This window comes from Doryrhamphus excisus, chromosome 2 (genome assembly GCF_030265055.1).
Source record: "Doryrhamphus excisus isolate RoL2022-K1 chromosome 2, RoL_Dexc_1.0, whole genome shotgun sequence".
Taxonomy (NCBI): domain Eukaryota; kingdom Metazoa; phylum Chordata; class Actinopteri; order Syngnathiformes; family Syngnathidae; genus Doryrhamphus; species Doryrhamphus excisus.
The window spans coordinates 18,923,178-18,937,675 of NC_080467.1; the positions used below are offsets into that span (position 1 = coordinate 18,923,178).

Genomic DNA, 14,498 nt, shown 5'->3' on the forward strand with positions numbered 1-14,498 from the left:
CAAAAATGCATCATTAGGTAGAAAAAAACATACATAAGTCGCACTGGACTATAAGTCGCATTTTTTGTGTTCATTTATTTTACTGCTACTTGGCCGAAACAGACATTACGTCATCTTGGAAGGCAAGATGACGGGTGCATTTGTGTTCGTCGTTCTCAGTTGTCTTTGTAAGCTAACGTCTACTGTTTAAATATTGAATTGTTAAGGAGTAGGAGATATTGGTGTGAAAGTACAGAGGGCCCTCTTGTGGCTGTCTGTGAAATTATATATATTTTCATTTATAAGTCGCTTTTGAGTATAAGTCGCAGGAACAGCCAACCTATGAAAAAAAGTGCGACTTATAGTCCGGAAAATACGGTATGCTTCTTCACTAGGAGAAAAGATGTTGTTTGAGGATGCATTCAGGTTTCAGCTCAAGCAGGGTTGAATTGCTTACTCGGTATGATTGACCCGAGGCAAATTGGTTTTAATCCGCAGCAAAACCACTTCTCATGAGCAGCTGATTTGGTTTGGAATCCGAGTTCAGTTTCTGTGTTCATTTTCCTGCATTAAGGGCGAAGGGTTGATGAAATATTGATTAAACTGTAGCAAAGGGTGCTAGCGTCTCGTTGTCCATAATGGCGGATACACATTAAATGTCTTTTAGGACTACAAAAATGTGCATCATGCTCCAAAATACTGATTTCTAGCATGTTGTTTAACCTTGTGAGGACGTATATGCATATCGGAAACTATTTCATAAAAAGTCAAATTCATATGCATGCCTGCCAGTGCCGTCCCGGGATATTGTATGCATGGGACATACACAAAAAGGTGAGTGTGTCAGCCTATTTGTGTGATTAAATCAGCAATGTGAGGTGGAGGAGGCGACATTCATCTCCATTAGGGCTAAATGCTTATGGAGGCAACGTGACTCAACACACACACACACACACACACACAGCAGAGTTGCTCAAGGCAGTCCGGCGTCAAACGGAGAATGATGCAAACAGAAGTTTTGTGAGCTTATTTTTGCATGTGGAAACTACTGCAATTTAGACGAGTATTGCAGTATGAAAAAAGATGCTGCCCTCTGTGATAAATCATGTATATTCACATGTGTAGGAATTAATAATACAAAATGACAAGCCTGTGTTCGCTTCTCTTCCGCTTCTCCCTCTACAAGCTTCCTCTCTCACTCTCTGATTTTGTCTTCTCCCCGCCCCTTGCAGTCTTTTTACAGGTCAGTGAACACAGCACGGGGAATTGTAAATTCAAATCTAATGCACTCTCATCCTGAAATTTCTTGTAAGATCCTCAATGCCAGCACAGTAGAATAAAATTGTAATAAATCATTGATTGTATTCACAAAAGGCCAATATTTTTATGAGTTGATGACCGCAGCAAAGGTCAAAATGTCTCATCAGCCCAACGTTTACATCATTTATATCGGGAAATGGTGTGAACGTGACACGTACTGTATGTCTTTGTGTTCACTCATGCAACTTCATGCTGCTAATGAGAGCCCTGTTGCAATTAAACGAGACAAATGCCAGGGTGGCATCACGTATCATAAATACAAGAAAAAGACATTGTGCTCTACAAATGTTTGTTTTTTGTCTTATTCGTCTTTTATGACCCTGTTAGGTCTGGGAGCAGCACACCCAGGATGAGTTTTATTATTTGGGAGAAAGGGAACGGTCATTTGCCCCACCCCCAACCCGATTCTGATTTTTTCCCGCAAGTGTCGCCAGTCACATATTATTTGACTTTAACCCATTACCTCTATGTGTAGTATTATTAGTAGTAATAAGGAAAAAGAAGTGGTTTTCTGGCAAAATACTGAATAACATTTTCATTGTGGGCTGCGCAAGTGGTTAGTGCGCAGGCCTCACAGCTAGGAGACCCGAGTTCAATTCCACCCTCGGTCATCTCTGTGTGGAGTTTGCATGTTCTCCCCGTGCATGCGTGGGTTTTCTCCGGGGACAAAAACATTCATTCATTCATTTTCTACCGCTTATCCTCATGAGGGTTGCAAGGGGTGCTGGAGCCTATCCCAGTTGTCTTCGTGCAAGAGGCGGGGTACACCCTGGACTGGTCACCAGCCAATCATAGGGCACATATAGACAAACAACCATTCACACTCACATTCATACCTATGGACAATTTGGAGTGGCCAATTAACCTAGCATGTTTTTGGAATGTGGGAGGAAACCGGAGTACCCGGAGAAAACCCACGCACGGGGAGAACATGCAAACGCCACACAGAGATGGCCAAGGGTGGGATTGAACTCGGGTCTTCTAGCTGTGAGGTCTGCGCGCTAACCACTCCATCGCTGTGCAGCCTGCGACAAAAACATGCTAGGTTAATTGGCGACTCCAAATTGTCCATAGGTATGAATGTGAGTGTGAATGGTTGTTTGTCTATGTATATGTGCCCTGTGATTGGCTGGCTACCAGTTCAGGGTGTTCCGCGCTTCTTGCCCCAAGACAGCTGGGATAGGCTCCAGCACCCCCTGTTACCCTCGTGAGGATAAGCGGTAGAAAATGAATGAATGAACATTGTCATTGTTTCCATTGCATGGCCTTATGGTTATTGTACATGCACACAGTATTCAAACACAGTAAGCAATAATCTGGAGGTATTAATTGGAGGTATGGAGCTTTTGTGTGATCGACGATGACTGTGAGCTTACCACACCTCCAGATAAATATGACATCAAACCATCTACTCAGTGCGCCATCTTTTCATGCAGTCTTAGTCATGCATGAAGATGACCTCACCGACTACTGGCAGCCTCTCTGTGTTGGCATTGCCACCTCACTTTCCCTTTTGTGTCCTGATGGCGACTGTCACGCAAAGTGTGTGATGTGTTGATAAAAATCAACCTGAAGCATAACTTGTGTTTGTTGGTCTAACGGAGTCTCTTGAAGTGGAGACGAACAACAAAACAAAATAATACACTAATTAATCTCTCAGCCAAGGCTTTGCTGTTTTCCACTTTTTCCCTGGTGAAAAGCTTCTTTTTAGCCTTAATTGAACAGAAAAACCGCTTAATGAACTGTACTTCAAATTCTGGTCAGCCCTGGAACACAAGATGGTGCTTAGATTATATACCACCAGTCAAGCGACTTGGACCTGAGTCAGACTCGAGTCACAATCTGATTACTTTGGACTCCACTTGACAATATCATCAAAGACTTGCAACCGGACTTGGACTTTGACATCAGTGACCTGAGACTGACTTTGACTTTAGTCTGATGACCTCTAGATTTTCTGTAAAATGTGTTTCTATTCATTCATTCATTTTCTACAGCTTATCCTCACGAGGGTCGCGGGGGTGCTGGAGCCTATCCCAGCTGTCTTCGGGCGAGAGGCAGGGTACACCCCAGACTAGTTGACAGCCAATCACAGGGCACATATAGACAAACAACCATTCACACTCACATTCATACCTATGGACAATTTGGAGTGGCCAATTAACCTAGCGTGTTTTTGGAATGTGGGAGGAAACCGGAGTACCCGGAGAAAACCCACGCATGCAAACTCCACACAAAGATGGCCGAGGGTGGGATTGAACTCAGGTCTGCTAGCTGTGAGGTCTGCACGCTAACCACTCGTCGGCCATGCAGCCCCTGTTTCCATTCAAACTTACATAATCATTATTATCCATTCCCCTTCAATTTGCACCATTGAATGGATCTATTAACGTCCAATCACGTTTAAGGACAAATAAATGCGTGGATTTACCTATTACTAGATAGCTAGAGCTACGTAACTCACTGTGAATACTTGTTTGTCTATATGTGCCCTGTGATTGGCTAGTGACCAGTCCAGGGTGTTCCCCGCCTCTCGCCCCAAGACAGCTGGGATAGGCTCCAGCACTCGCGCGACCCTCATGAGGATAAGTGGCAGAAAATGAATGAATGTTGTTGACCTTTTCATTATGCTTTTTATTTACTGCTGGGCCTTATAGTCTGGGAAATAATAAACTCAGCACTTGTGGAGTCTCAAGCACAACCGTTACTTTCACAGATGATACCAGCAGATAAACACTGACAACCAAAAGGGACTTTATACTTGACTTGTGGTTCACACAAACATGCACACAAAACATCCCAAGGGAATGGTGTATTTAAGTGTGGATCAGACCACTCACAATGCTATTTTATTAAAAAATAAATAAATAAAAAAACATAACAATGACCCGTATGTGCTTAAAGCTCACACAACCCCAACTCATGTGTGTGCTTGTTTGCTTTGTCTTCACGTCAATGTGTGTGTGTGTGTGTGTGTGTGTGTAGGCATGCAGTGGTGTGCTGCTCTCCATTTTAATGGCAATTCCGACAGAGCCTTTCCCGTCTCCTCGTCACCATGGCAACCAAGCGGGTAAGCGGCCACGTTTGTCCCGGGGGCCCTGGCCTTCTTTTGCGTGCTACAGCTGCACACACACACACACACACACTTAAACACATTCCAGGACACACATATTTACCCCACCAGACATGCAGAAACCCCAATAATGAATTTATTAAAGACGACATTGGCATTTATACACACACACAGCTTCATACTGTATGCACTCACGGCCCCTCCAACCTTCGTGCACAGAGCTTTGCCCAATCCTCCCCCCTCCTCCTCCAAAGCAGGGATTTCTGAGTCAGTCGATTTAAGGGTCTTCCCAGCGAATAGGAATCCCCCTACTCAGATTTATTCACCCATCCATGTCTGCTTAATTAAGCTCGTCTTTGTTTCTAACCCAGCTTGTAGGTCAATGAGTAAGGATTAAATATTAAAATGTGTCTTTTTGATATGGCATTGTACCTGGACAGTCCGCAGGACCAATCAGCATCTACTATGATTCCATCATCACCTCATCTCACCTCAAACACCAAAAACAGGAGCGTTATCCTAGCCCGGCAGGGGTGCCAAGTTGTTTCATGTTTTATTTGTTTTAATGACCTGCACTGACAAGACGGATGTCATCATTATATTTCTTGGATGTGGGTGAATTTTTTATCACCACGTATTTGCTGAGCTGAAATGGCTTGCTCAGCTGCACTGCTTCTCGGATGTTTGAATCCGTTGGGATAAAGGAAGTCACGGGAAAGCATGTGTTTAATAATTGAATGTGCCACCCTCTGTGTCAGAAAACATATACAGTACATAATAATGATACCAAAAAGCAATTATTATGTAAAGTTCCACACGCAGCTTTGCTTTACTACATTATCACAATGTATGATGAATAGAAATAATGGAAATATTGCCCTCATTAGGTGGTTATTCAAATTATTTCCCATGTGCAATGCTGAAATGATAGCGACATATTACTATCATTTTGTTTACAAATGCATGGGAGCCCGGACTGCACCTTTATAACCTAGAGCGATCAAACATTATAATATTTGTTCACATTGACAAGCTACAGTAGAATGCGCGCTATATCATGTTTTGCTGTTTCATGGATTGACTATGGCATATTATTAGTGAAAAATATTGAAATACACGTTATACTGTATGTAGTATTGTGGTCAGTAGGCATCAGTAATGTTATGAGACATTACTTTTCACACTGCATCGACCAACATGCCATGGCTGAGAGAGTGAAAAAAAGACTCTCCTCTTATTCTGTGTGGAAGTGGTCAATTTTTGGCTTCACTGTATTTTGTCCCCACTCTGTTTCCAACACTTTCTTAAGTTTTGAATAAGTAAGTTGAGGAAGCTAACTGGGTAGGTCAGTACCTTACTATATGCTAGCAGAGGCCGTCTGGGATGTCCCTGCAGGCATCCCGTAGCCTGTGCAATATAATGTAAACAAAGAATAATGGAAGTGTAAAAGTGACAATGTTATGTCTGCAAGGCACTAATAATGTTAAAATTCGTATTTAAAAATATTCAATTTATTAATATTGAATCCGACTTCACAGTGGGGTCAGGAAACAATCCACCATGACAACGAGGGACGCCTGTACAGCATAGACATAGCATTTTCAATGTCTAGTCTTTTTATGACAATAAACAATTTCATGAATCTATTAAAATTTACTACTTTACATGAATACATATTCCAAATTGAATTTCACTTCATTTAAATATCCGTAGCTAGGTTTTGGTAAGGATGCTGCTCGGTGGTGTCTGCAACTCAGACAGACAGCACACTCTAGTGGTTACACTCTGAAAGTACACCAGCATGCTGATTTTTAATGGAAAAGGTTCAGTATTGGTTATGTATGTAGGTAATATATCATTTAGATAATATAATATGTGAGCCTGAATCATGCATCACGAATGCAGTTGTTGTTTTTGTGTGTGTGTGTGTATTGGATCGCATTACATTGTGCAGTTTTACCATACCTGAAGTTGGGACTATACAAGCCAAGGTATTTTCCGCTATGTTATAAAAGTCCACAAGAGAGCAGTGTGCTGCATTTTTCAACAGTGTCATCAGCTACATTGTTCTTATTGTTCAACTGTCCAGATTGTATGAAACTATAACAATATGACCTTGATGAGCCTTGATCTAAGGCTCTAAGATCACAATGATTTGAATATGTCTTCAAATTAATGCATTCATGTGAGCAGTGGCATCCTTAGGCCAATTAGGGGGACTTCACCCCCCCCCTAAAATGTTCTTTAGCCCCCCCTTAAATAATTTGATATTTTTTATTAATTAAATTATTTTTTTTATTATATTTATTTTTTAACAAATAAAATCTCTGACAAATTTCATATAATAGAGCAAAAGCAGGTGAATAAGCAAGCCAATAAGCAGGCTAATACTAGCCTGCTACTACTACTACTAGTAGTAGTAATAATAAGAAGAATCAGAAGAAGAATAATGATGATGATAATAATAATAATAGGCTAATAAATAATAAGAAGAATCAGAAGAAGAATAATGATGATAATAATAATAGGCTAATTAATAATATAATAATGATTATTATATCATTGATCACTGTCCACTGGACAGAATGGTTGCAGAGCTTGAGCAGCGGTTTTGCAGTGTAGATTGTGTGTACTTGTGTACATTTAATGGTGGCCTAAAACAATTGAGTGTCTCTACTAAATCTGTCCAAAAGTGGGAAAGTTATATCCCGGTTCTTGTTCGTTATTTGATATATCCTGTGCATCTCCAGGGGCTAAGCCCCCCTGTCCTCAGAACCTAGTGACGCTCCTGCACGTGAGAGCAGAAAGTGTTCATGGGTCCATGTAAAGCCACTAATTGAAGTCTTCTATGCCGGAGACCTATTATGCTCATTTTTCGACCCTTTGTATTCACTTGTGGACTCCTATAGAGCAGCTACACACAATAACCCATACAGAAAACATTTTAGATTTTGCAGAATCTGCACTTATTCCAGCTGTATATCCTTATATTTGTCCTTCCCGCCCAAACGGTCCATTTTAATTTATTCCACCCGCCCCAGTCCGCTGTGATTGGTCACACGCCCAAAGTGCTATGAACCCCACTGTCTAATATAGTGTAGGAGTTGATAATAAATGAATAAAGTCTTCGGCGAGCTAACTGAAAAGTGTTTAGGAGCTACTGGCTGGAGACCCCTGACTTACCGTGGTAATGTAGCACACTCCATGTGTTGCAGATACGTACATTATGATTTATGTAGACAAACGGGATGAATAAATGCAAACAGGAATTGGGAGGGATTGTAGTCGTATATCCTCCACCTTGGTATGGACTCTTGCTGTGAAAATGTTTTACACTAAGATGGAAGCTCCAAGTGTGGTGCAGGATCCATGCAGAGGCTGTAAATCCTCAGCAGATAATGTGTGCCTATTCTTTTAAGTGGCTACATCTGGAAGAGCTTGCCACATTCTTGCGGCTTTAAATGTTTCCTGTTCTTCATGCAGCTGGTATCCCTTTTGGATTGGATGTATGTATTATTTGTCAATAAACACTCCATATGTCATGTGTATGTTTAGGTTGTGGTACAGAGGGTGCAGGATTTGCAGCAATGGAGGAGTGTTTTGTGCACATGCAAATACAAGTGACCCTGCTACCTCTCTTATGCACACACACACACACACATCCAGTGTGCTCCCTCCATCCCTTCCAAGGCAGGGTGATGCAGGAGCTGCGGCAGCATCTCTGACACAGAGCGTGACGAACACACACACACCGAAAAGGCAGGAGGAAGGAAGGAGGAGGGGGCAGGAGGAGGAAAGGACGAAGAGAGACAACTCTGTCAAAAAAAGGAAGGCGGCGGACGGGAGGAGAAGGAGAGGAGGGTGAGAGGGTGGAAATGGAGACGAGAAGAAGAGCAGAGGGTGTTGCAGCCATGATGTCGGACACACCTTTGCAGAGGAACGGCACGGCAACAGTACGGTGAGTAGACTTTTCATCCCGTATTTCTATGCCTCCTTTTCCCGCCATGTCTCCTCTCCTTGCATGTACCACTCCATCCCTCTCCCTTCCATCTGACAGGGGTTGTCATGGGAACAGGAGCCCCGTCATGGTGGGGCTGCTGCTCAGTCATGACTGGAGAGGAGAGGAGACACGCGGGACACAGAGTACACTCCTCCCTCGCCTTGCCTCATGCACAATCCCTCTGCAGAGCACTGTGCATCTAGCAAAAGGGCGAGAACATTAATGTCATCATCTGAATTAACATGATATGTCATTCGCTCCTGTGTTCTTATCTCCACCCACAACTTCATAGAACATACAGTGGAGAGTGTGTGCATGTGAGTGAGCATGTGTCATGTTACACGTTCAGCATTCAGGCTGCAGGCCCGGTCCAGCCATATTGTATCAGCAAAGTCAATTCTGCTGCAGACCTCGTCATGTAATGTGTATTTGCATGTTTTGTGCATATTTACATTTTCCTCTGCTGTACTATTACTATTAGTTGGCGAGTTTATACAAAAATACTCCCACAAAACTTTGGCAAAGGCGGTTGAGCTGAGGTTTTGGAAGGGGTAATCTAGTCCCTAGTGAGAGGGGGTCCCTAGTGAGATAATTCATTTCCCAGTAAATTATATATGATATACTTTTGGTGCTGATCCAATATGGGATTGTGCAGCCTTGATGGAGCTGAGCGATTTTCTAATACAACCTGACAGCGGAGGTGTGTTGTCTATAACAGGGGTTCCAAAACTTTACCAACTCAGGGGCCACTTGAAAATCAAAAAAATGTCCGCCGCCCACCTTTGTCCTATAAACACTACATAGACGAAATGTTGCGTTCTCAGAGCACTTAAATTATTATTATCATGATTATTATTATAAAGATTCAGGATTGAAATGAAAGTAGGGGGATAAAGGAAGCCCAAACTTTTAATCGAATTAATTCTCATACTTTTCATAACTGCATTCAAGACTGGCATGATGACCAGAGAGCTACGTTCCAATCATAAACTGTATAAGGTTCCTAAAGTATTGTGACAGGTCAATAACACTCAATAGGTTATTACTTAGTTATTACTTACTTATATAAATATTTTTTTAAAATCATGCACTAAACATTATACAATAAAATAATGAAAAAAATATTTGCAAAAATGAATCATATTTTGAATGACCTCTAATGGCCCACCTGCAGTACTATCACGGCCCACCAGGGGGCCGCGACCCACACTTTGGGAATCACTGATCTATAATATCAAAAGACAAAAGAGAAGGAGTGAACACAATAGTTGGACTTCAGAATCAAATAAATAAAAATATCTGGTGATGCCTGTCAAGTCTGATGTCTAACCCCTCAAGACACCAAAACCATGTCAGCAGTTCTCGCAAATCCACGCAGCCCTTTAGCTGCTACGTCAGTGTTCATCTAGCCAGCTTTGCAACCTAAATGTATGCTAAAATATGAGCATTTTATCTGAATTTTTCAGTTTCAAAAAGCAGGATTACCTTGTTGAAATGTCACGACGATCTGATTTCAAAAGGTGACACTGGTGCATTGTGGGTTGTTTGTAGCATCCACGCTTTTAAACTAACCCGGCTAGCAGTTTAAGTTAATGCAGTTTCAGAAAGTTACGCCCCAGATATGTTTTTACGACAACCCAAGCAACCAGGTGTAAAATATGTTCAAGTTGGCAAGTGGTTCAAAATATTTGAACCAGTATTTTCCTAAAACATACACTTTCTTCAGCTGAGGCCAAAATGAGATATCCCGAAGGGGAGCAGCCGCAGTGATGCTGTAGTAAGATAAGGAGAGTGGGAGATGCTGTGGAGTGTTCACAGCTTTGTGGGTGGATTCTAGCATGCTATTACTGGGTGCATCCATCCACATGACTGCAAGAACCAGAGTCCAGCACCACAGCAACCTTCTAATGACGTGCTTTGATTGTACTGTGCAGGTTTCTAGTTCATTATGCGTCAATGTGCTGAGTATGCCGGGATATCAAACAATATCGGAAAACCCCCAGCAGACGTGCAGATTAGTGGCATGCTGCATGATTAGGTGGTTTGACTGACTAAATCTGTTGTTGAAAAGCAGCTTGAGGGAAATTTGGAGAGATTTTCTGTCTGCATGTCAACCATGCTTACCAGTCAGGGAAGATGTTACAATACGTAGTGTGTGAAGCGGAAAAATCTGTTATTATAGAACAGAATTCAACAATCCCTCGTTTATTGCGGTTAATTGGCTCCAACCCCAACTGTGATTTAAGTGAATTTCCACAGAGTATCAAGCATTTTCATAATTAGAGCATAGAAAAGTTGTTTTTAAACATTATAGGAGCCTTCTAGACATGACGTAACATTCCTATAGTCACCTTTACACCCATATCACGCCATATAGTCGACATTAGAGATGTAATCAGACTTGTGTTCCTGCTGCTGTAGATATGTTCCGGTGCTGAATGGGGGGCGAACAGGAAGTGACATCATGGTTTTAGAGTTGAGTTTTGAGCTTGTGCTTAAGTGTAGGTTATGACCGCAACATGTATTTGGGGTTATTATCCCTGTTGTGACATAATTCAAACCTGCAATAAAAGCTGTTGTTTTTACTGTCATGGGGGGGTTTATATGTACAGATGACATTTTGTTTTACTTTTTTTTCCAGTTAACAGTGTCAGAATGAAGACACTGAATCTGTAATTGCGCCAAATGGGCTACTTGGCACCTCACAGATGGCAGCCTCAGCTGACAGTGGCAGAAATCCCAAGATGTTTTACACCGACTGGTCTCTTCATTAGGTACCCAAGCACCACCAAATGAGATTTATTGCAAGGGACCGGATATAATATCCTTACAAAGATGATTCTACTCACTTTTGGTTGTCAGGTATTAGTTATTATTCATTATTCCTGAAACTAATGTTTTTGGTCAACAAAAATTAGTGGAAAACTACCGTAATTTTTTTGTGTATAAGCTGCTACTTTTTTCTGAGACTTTGAACCCTGCAGTTTAGACAACGGTGTGGCTAATTTATGGTAATATTCTAATGTTGTGACATCTCCTTTACTCCATGACGACCGCTAATGGTCACAAGTACTAATCACAAGCAGTACACTTTGATGAGACAGTAGTGCGTCTGTTGTGTCTTATTTATGTCTACAATATCTTATTTTCTATTACTATGTCTGCTATATTGTGTAATACGAGTTTAAAAGTGACTCTAGGGTTATTTCATGTATAGAGAGCTCTAAAAATGCAAAAACTTGATATGGAAGATCATACCTTTTTTTTTTTTGCTTTAACAGCGAAAATATTCAATTTATTTTTTATCTTATTTACTCTCGCTGATTAATATTATTATCGTGACAAGTCAACCAGCATAAGTATACATGAATTCAATGACACCTGATAATTACCTCTTACAAGATGGTTCCATTTTACAGGCCTGTGTGTGGGGGGGGCACGGAGATCACAAACAGATTCTTTTAGCCCTGACCTACACAATTGCTAGCAGTTAGCTTGCATGCATTGTCAGCCGAAAATGACACAAAAAAAACAAACTAAACGCTTCCAGATTTGTTTCAACGTTCTGATTGTCATCCATTATAGTGTTCAAGCAGAGAAGAAGACATGCAGGCGGTGTCACATGTAAACAAGCAGACCTCCCTGATGAATGAAATATGCATGTGAGTCAAGCTTAGGCAGTCCCATTAGCAGAAAGAGTAGCTTCTTGAAGTTAAGCAATTCTCTCACGCACATGCAAACTTTTCTAATTTACTTTCTTGGTTGATATTTACTATTTCCTCTCGTCTCTGCACACTCTGTGTATGTTGTTATTTTCTTCTGTGTGTGTGTTATCCTGTTTCTGGTTCCACATCTGGAGGCCATTACTTCTGGGTCGGGATTTAGGGTGGGCGGAGCTGGGCTGACTCTGCAGTGAGGTCATTGTGTCGTCGTGGCGATGCAGAGGAACAATGATGCTGTTGTCTCCGGAGGTGGGCAACTAATGTAACTGACGCCAGAACGGAGGGCGTGCGAGGGGGAAGGGATGGTAGCAGCATTTTAGGAGGTGAAGACGAAGTGGGATTGACCGTATCGCAACATGTGCTGTGAGGAATTAACACTGAAAATGGCTGCGATAAGTAGACGAAGCATGTGGATAATGACAGCATGCGCTGTCCAACTTGGAGTTATGGTGTGATTGGTGTTAATCCAGGTCTCTGAGACAAGCCAGACCCAAGTATTTCACTGGTGCTGGCTCTAAAGGCCGACAGCTGCACAACTCAGTCTGGTATTGAGGCGCTATGAGTCTGAAGTGCATGTCTCAGTGCAGACACATCATCACATTGTCATAATTGGAATGCTGAACATGTTCTAGAGACTTTCTCTCTCAAATAGCATGTAGCAGAATCATTGAAATAGAGGCTTTCTTATCTTTTAAGCACAAAAAAGGCCAGGTTGTGTGGTCGGGGTGCACCAATCTGATAACGGCAACAACGAAAAAAAAACATTAAAAATCTTCAATACAAGCAGTCCATTCGTATGGAGTCCACATGTGCTAGCAAAGTACCAAGGAGAGCGATGTCGGCCTTGTGGCAGCATTTTTTGTTACAGTTGGAGAAAAACTTGTAATGCACAAGTTTCCTGTGGTGGCACAGAACTGGAGAAGTATAATATAAACAACATCAAACATCATGAAGACCACGTAGGCAAAGAAACAAACCTCTGCCTCCCTCAAACCCCTCAAACAACCAATGCTCTTCAAAACCTATTCAAATTGCAAACAGTTCCCATGATGCTTACTTAGAATGCAGATTCAGGAAGTAGTGAATTGGAGTAGAAAAGTGGACAATAATATCATGTTTTGACGTCTGATGCAGGGATTTTGTTTGAATCTGACAAACCTTAAGGACGTTTGATCAAGTTTATCTAATTACTAGTTGGACTGCTTGGACCGTGGCAGCTGTTTTAAAAAAGCATATCATGTTTCACACATCGGAGGTAGCGCAGTGTAGCTGGAATTGCAAGGTTTATAGTATGCCATAGTAGCCATCAGTATAAATAGCACATGTTACAATGTGGACATCTGTGACTTATAGACAATTGCGGTCTATTTTTTTCCTCTTTAAATTGTGTGGGTGCGTCTTAAATTCAGGTATGCGCAATAGTCCGGAATTTATGGTAAATAGTGTGGGATTTGCGATCATCGAGTATGCAACTTTTTCCGGTCAATTAATCCAATCCTTAAAAAGCGGAACACAAATTAATTGAGGTGTACCAAATTCCATGCTAATATGCATAAAGGTTCATAATAAGCTAATGCTAATTCCATGCTCCATAATTGACGTTTTTGTGTAAACATAGTGACTGATACAACCGTGTATCACGGTGGACCACTTTACCACAACATCCAGTGCCTGCACAATACACATGGAATTGGAAAATTGGAAAAAAAAGTTGGAAATTTAGGCGCTGGTTGTCTTTACAGTTGAATAAATATAAATATAAGTTACTGGCTACTGTGAGGCAGTACAGTTTTCGATGCCCAAGCGTTTCAAATTCAAATGATCTCATATGGTTAATGCAGTCCATTCTAGTGTATCATTTTTGCTTTATTAGAGCCCAACAGCAGCCCGGTCGCAAACTCTCCAGCCGCAGTTTTACTTTGGTTCCCTCACAGAGTTACTCAGCGGTTGTTATGTCTGAGTGTGTTTGCATGAAGGTGCGTGTGTATGTGTGTGTTTGACATGCTTCTGTATTCCCCAGAGAGTTTACCGGCGCTGCTGTTATTTCTCCTTATAAGGACGTTTTCCTGTGGAAAGAGGGAGGGAAAATAGGACCAGTGAGTATGTTGGGGGTACGAACAAGGGTAGGAAAAGAAAGTGAGGGGTGGAAAGGGTTGGGAGGAGACGCAGGTAGGCATCAAGGAGGAAAGGACTGTATCGTTTTGGGGAGAGGTGAGACATAAAGTATTTTGATCTACTGTTTAAGCAGATCTGTGATCTTTCCACCAACCTCATCAGGCTAGATGTCAGAAGATTTAAGAATGAGGTTTTGTTTCTCAGCCTCCATGACATCACTTTCACGCTAATATGAGCCTTTCTGGCACATTTATTGACTGAGCTACATAAAATAGAAATTGGCGGCCCA

The 14,498-nt window shown here is 41.7% G+C and overlaps 1 protein-coding gene across 5 annotated transcripts in view; it reads left to right on the top strand.

The window, feature by feature from the left end:
• Positions 1–7,878: 7,878 nt before the first annotated feature.
• LOC131117366 (A-kinase anchor protein 2) overlaps positions 7,879–14,498 on the top strand; it is a 61,637-nt gene continuing 55,017 nt past the window's right edge. For 2 of the 5 annotated variants that reach the window (XM_058064546.1, XM_058064548.1), the window contains exon 1: positions 7,879–8,330. In XM_058064546.1, coding sequence (XP_057920529.1) covers positions 8,248–8,330 — 83 coding nt within the window. In that variant the 5' untranslated portion in view covers positions 7,879–8,247. Of the gene's footprint in view, positions 8,331–14,232; positions 14,306–14,498 lie in introns of those variants that run through there. The other 3 variants (XM_058064551.1, XM_058064549.1, XM_058064550.1) reach the window with 3 other exon arrangements.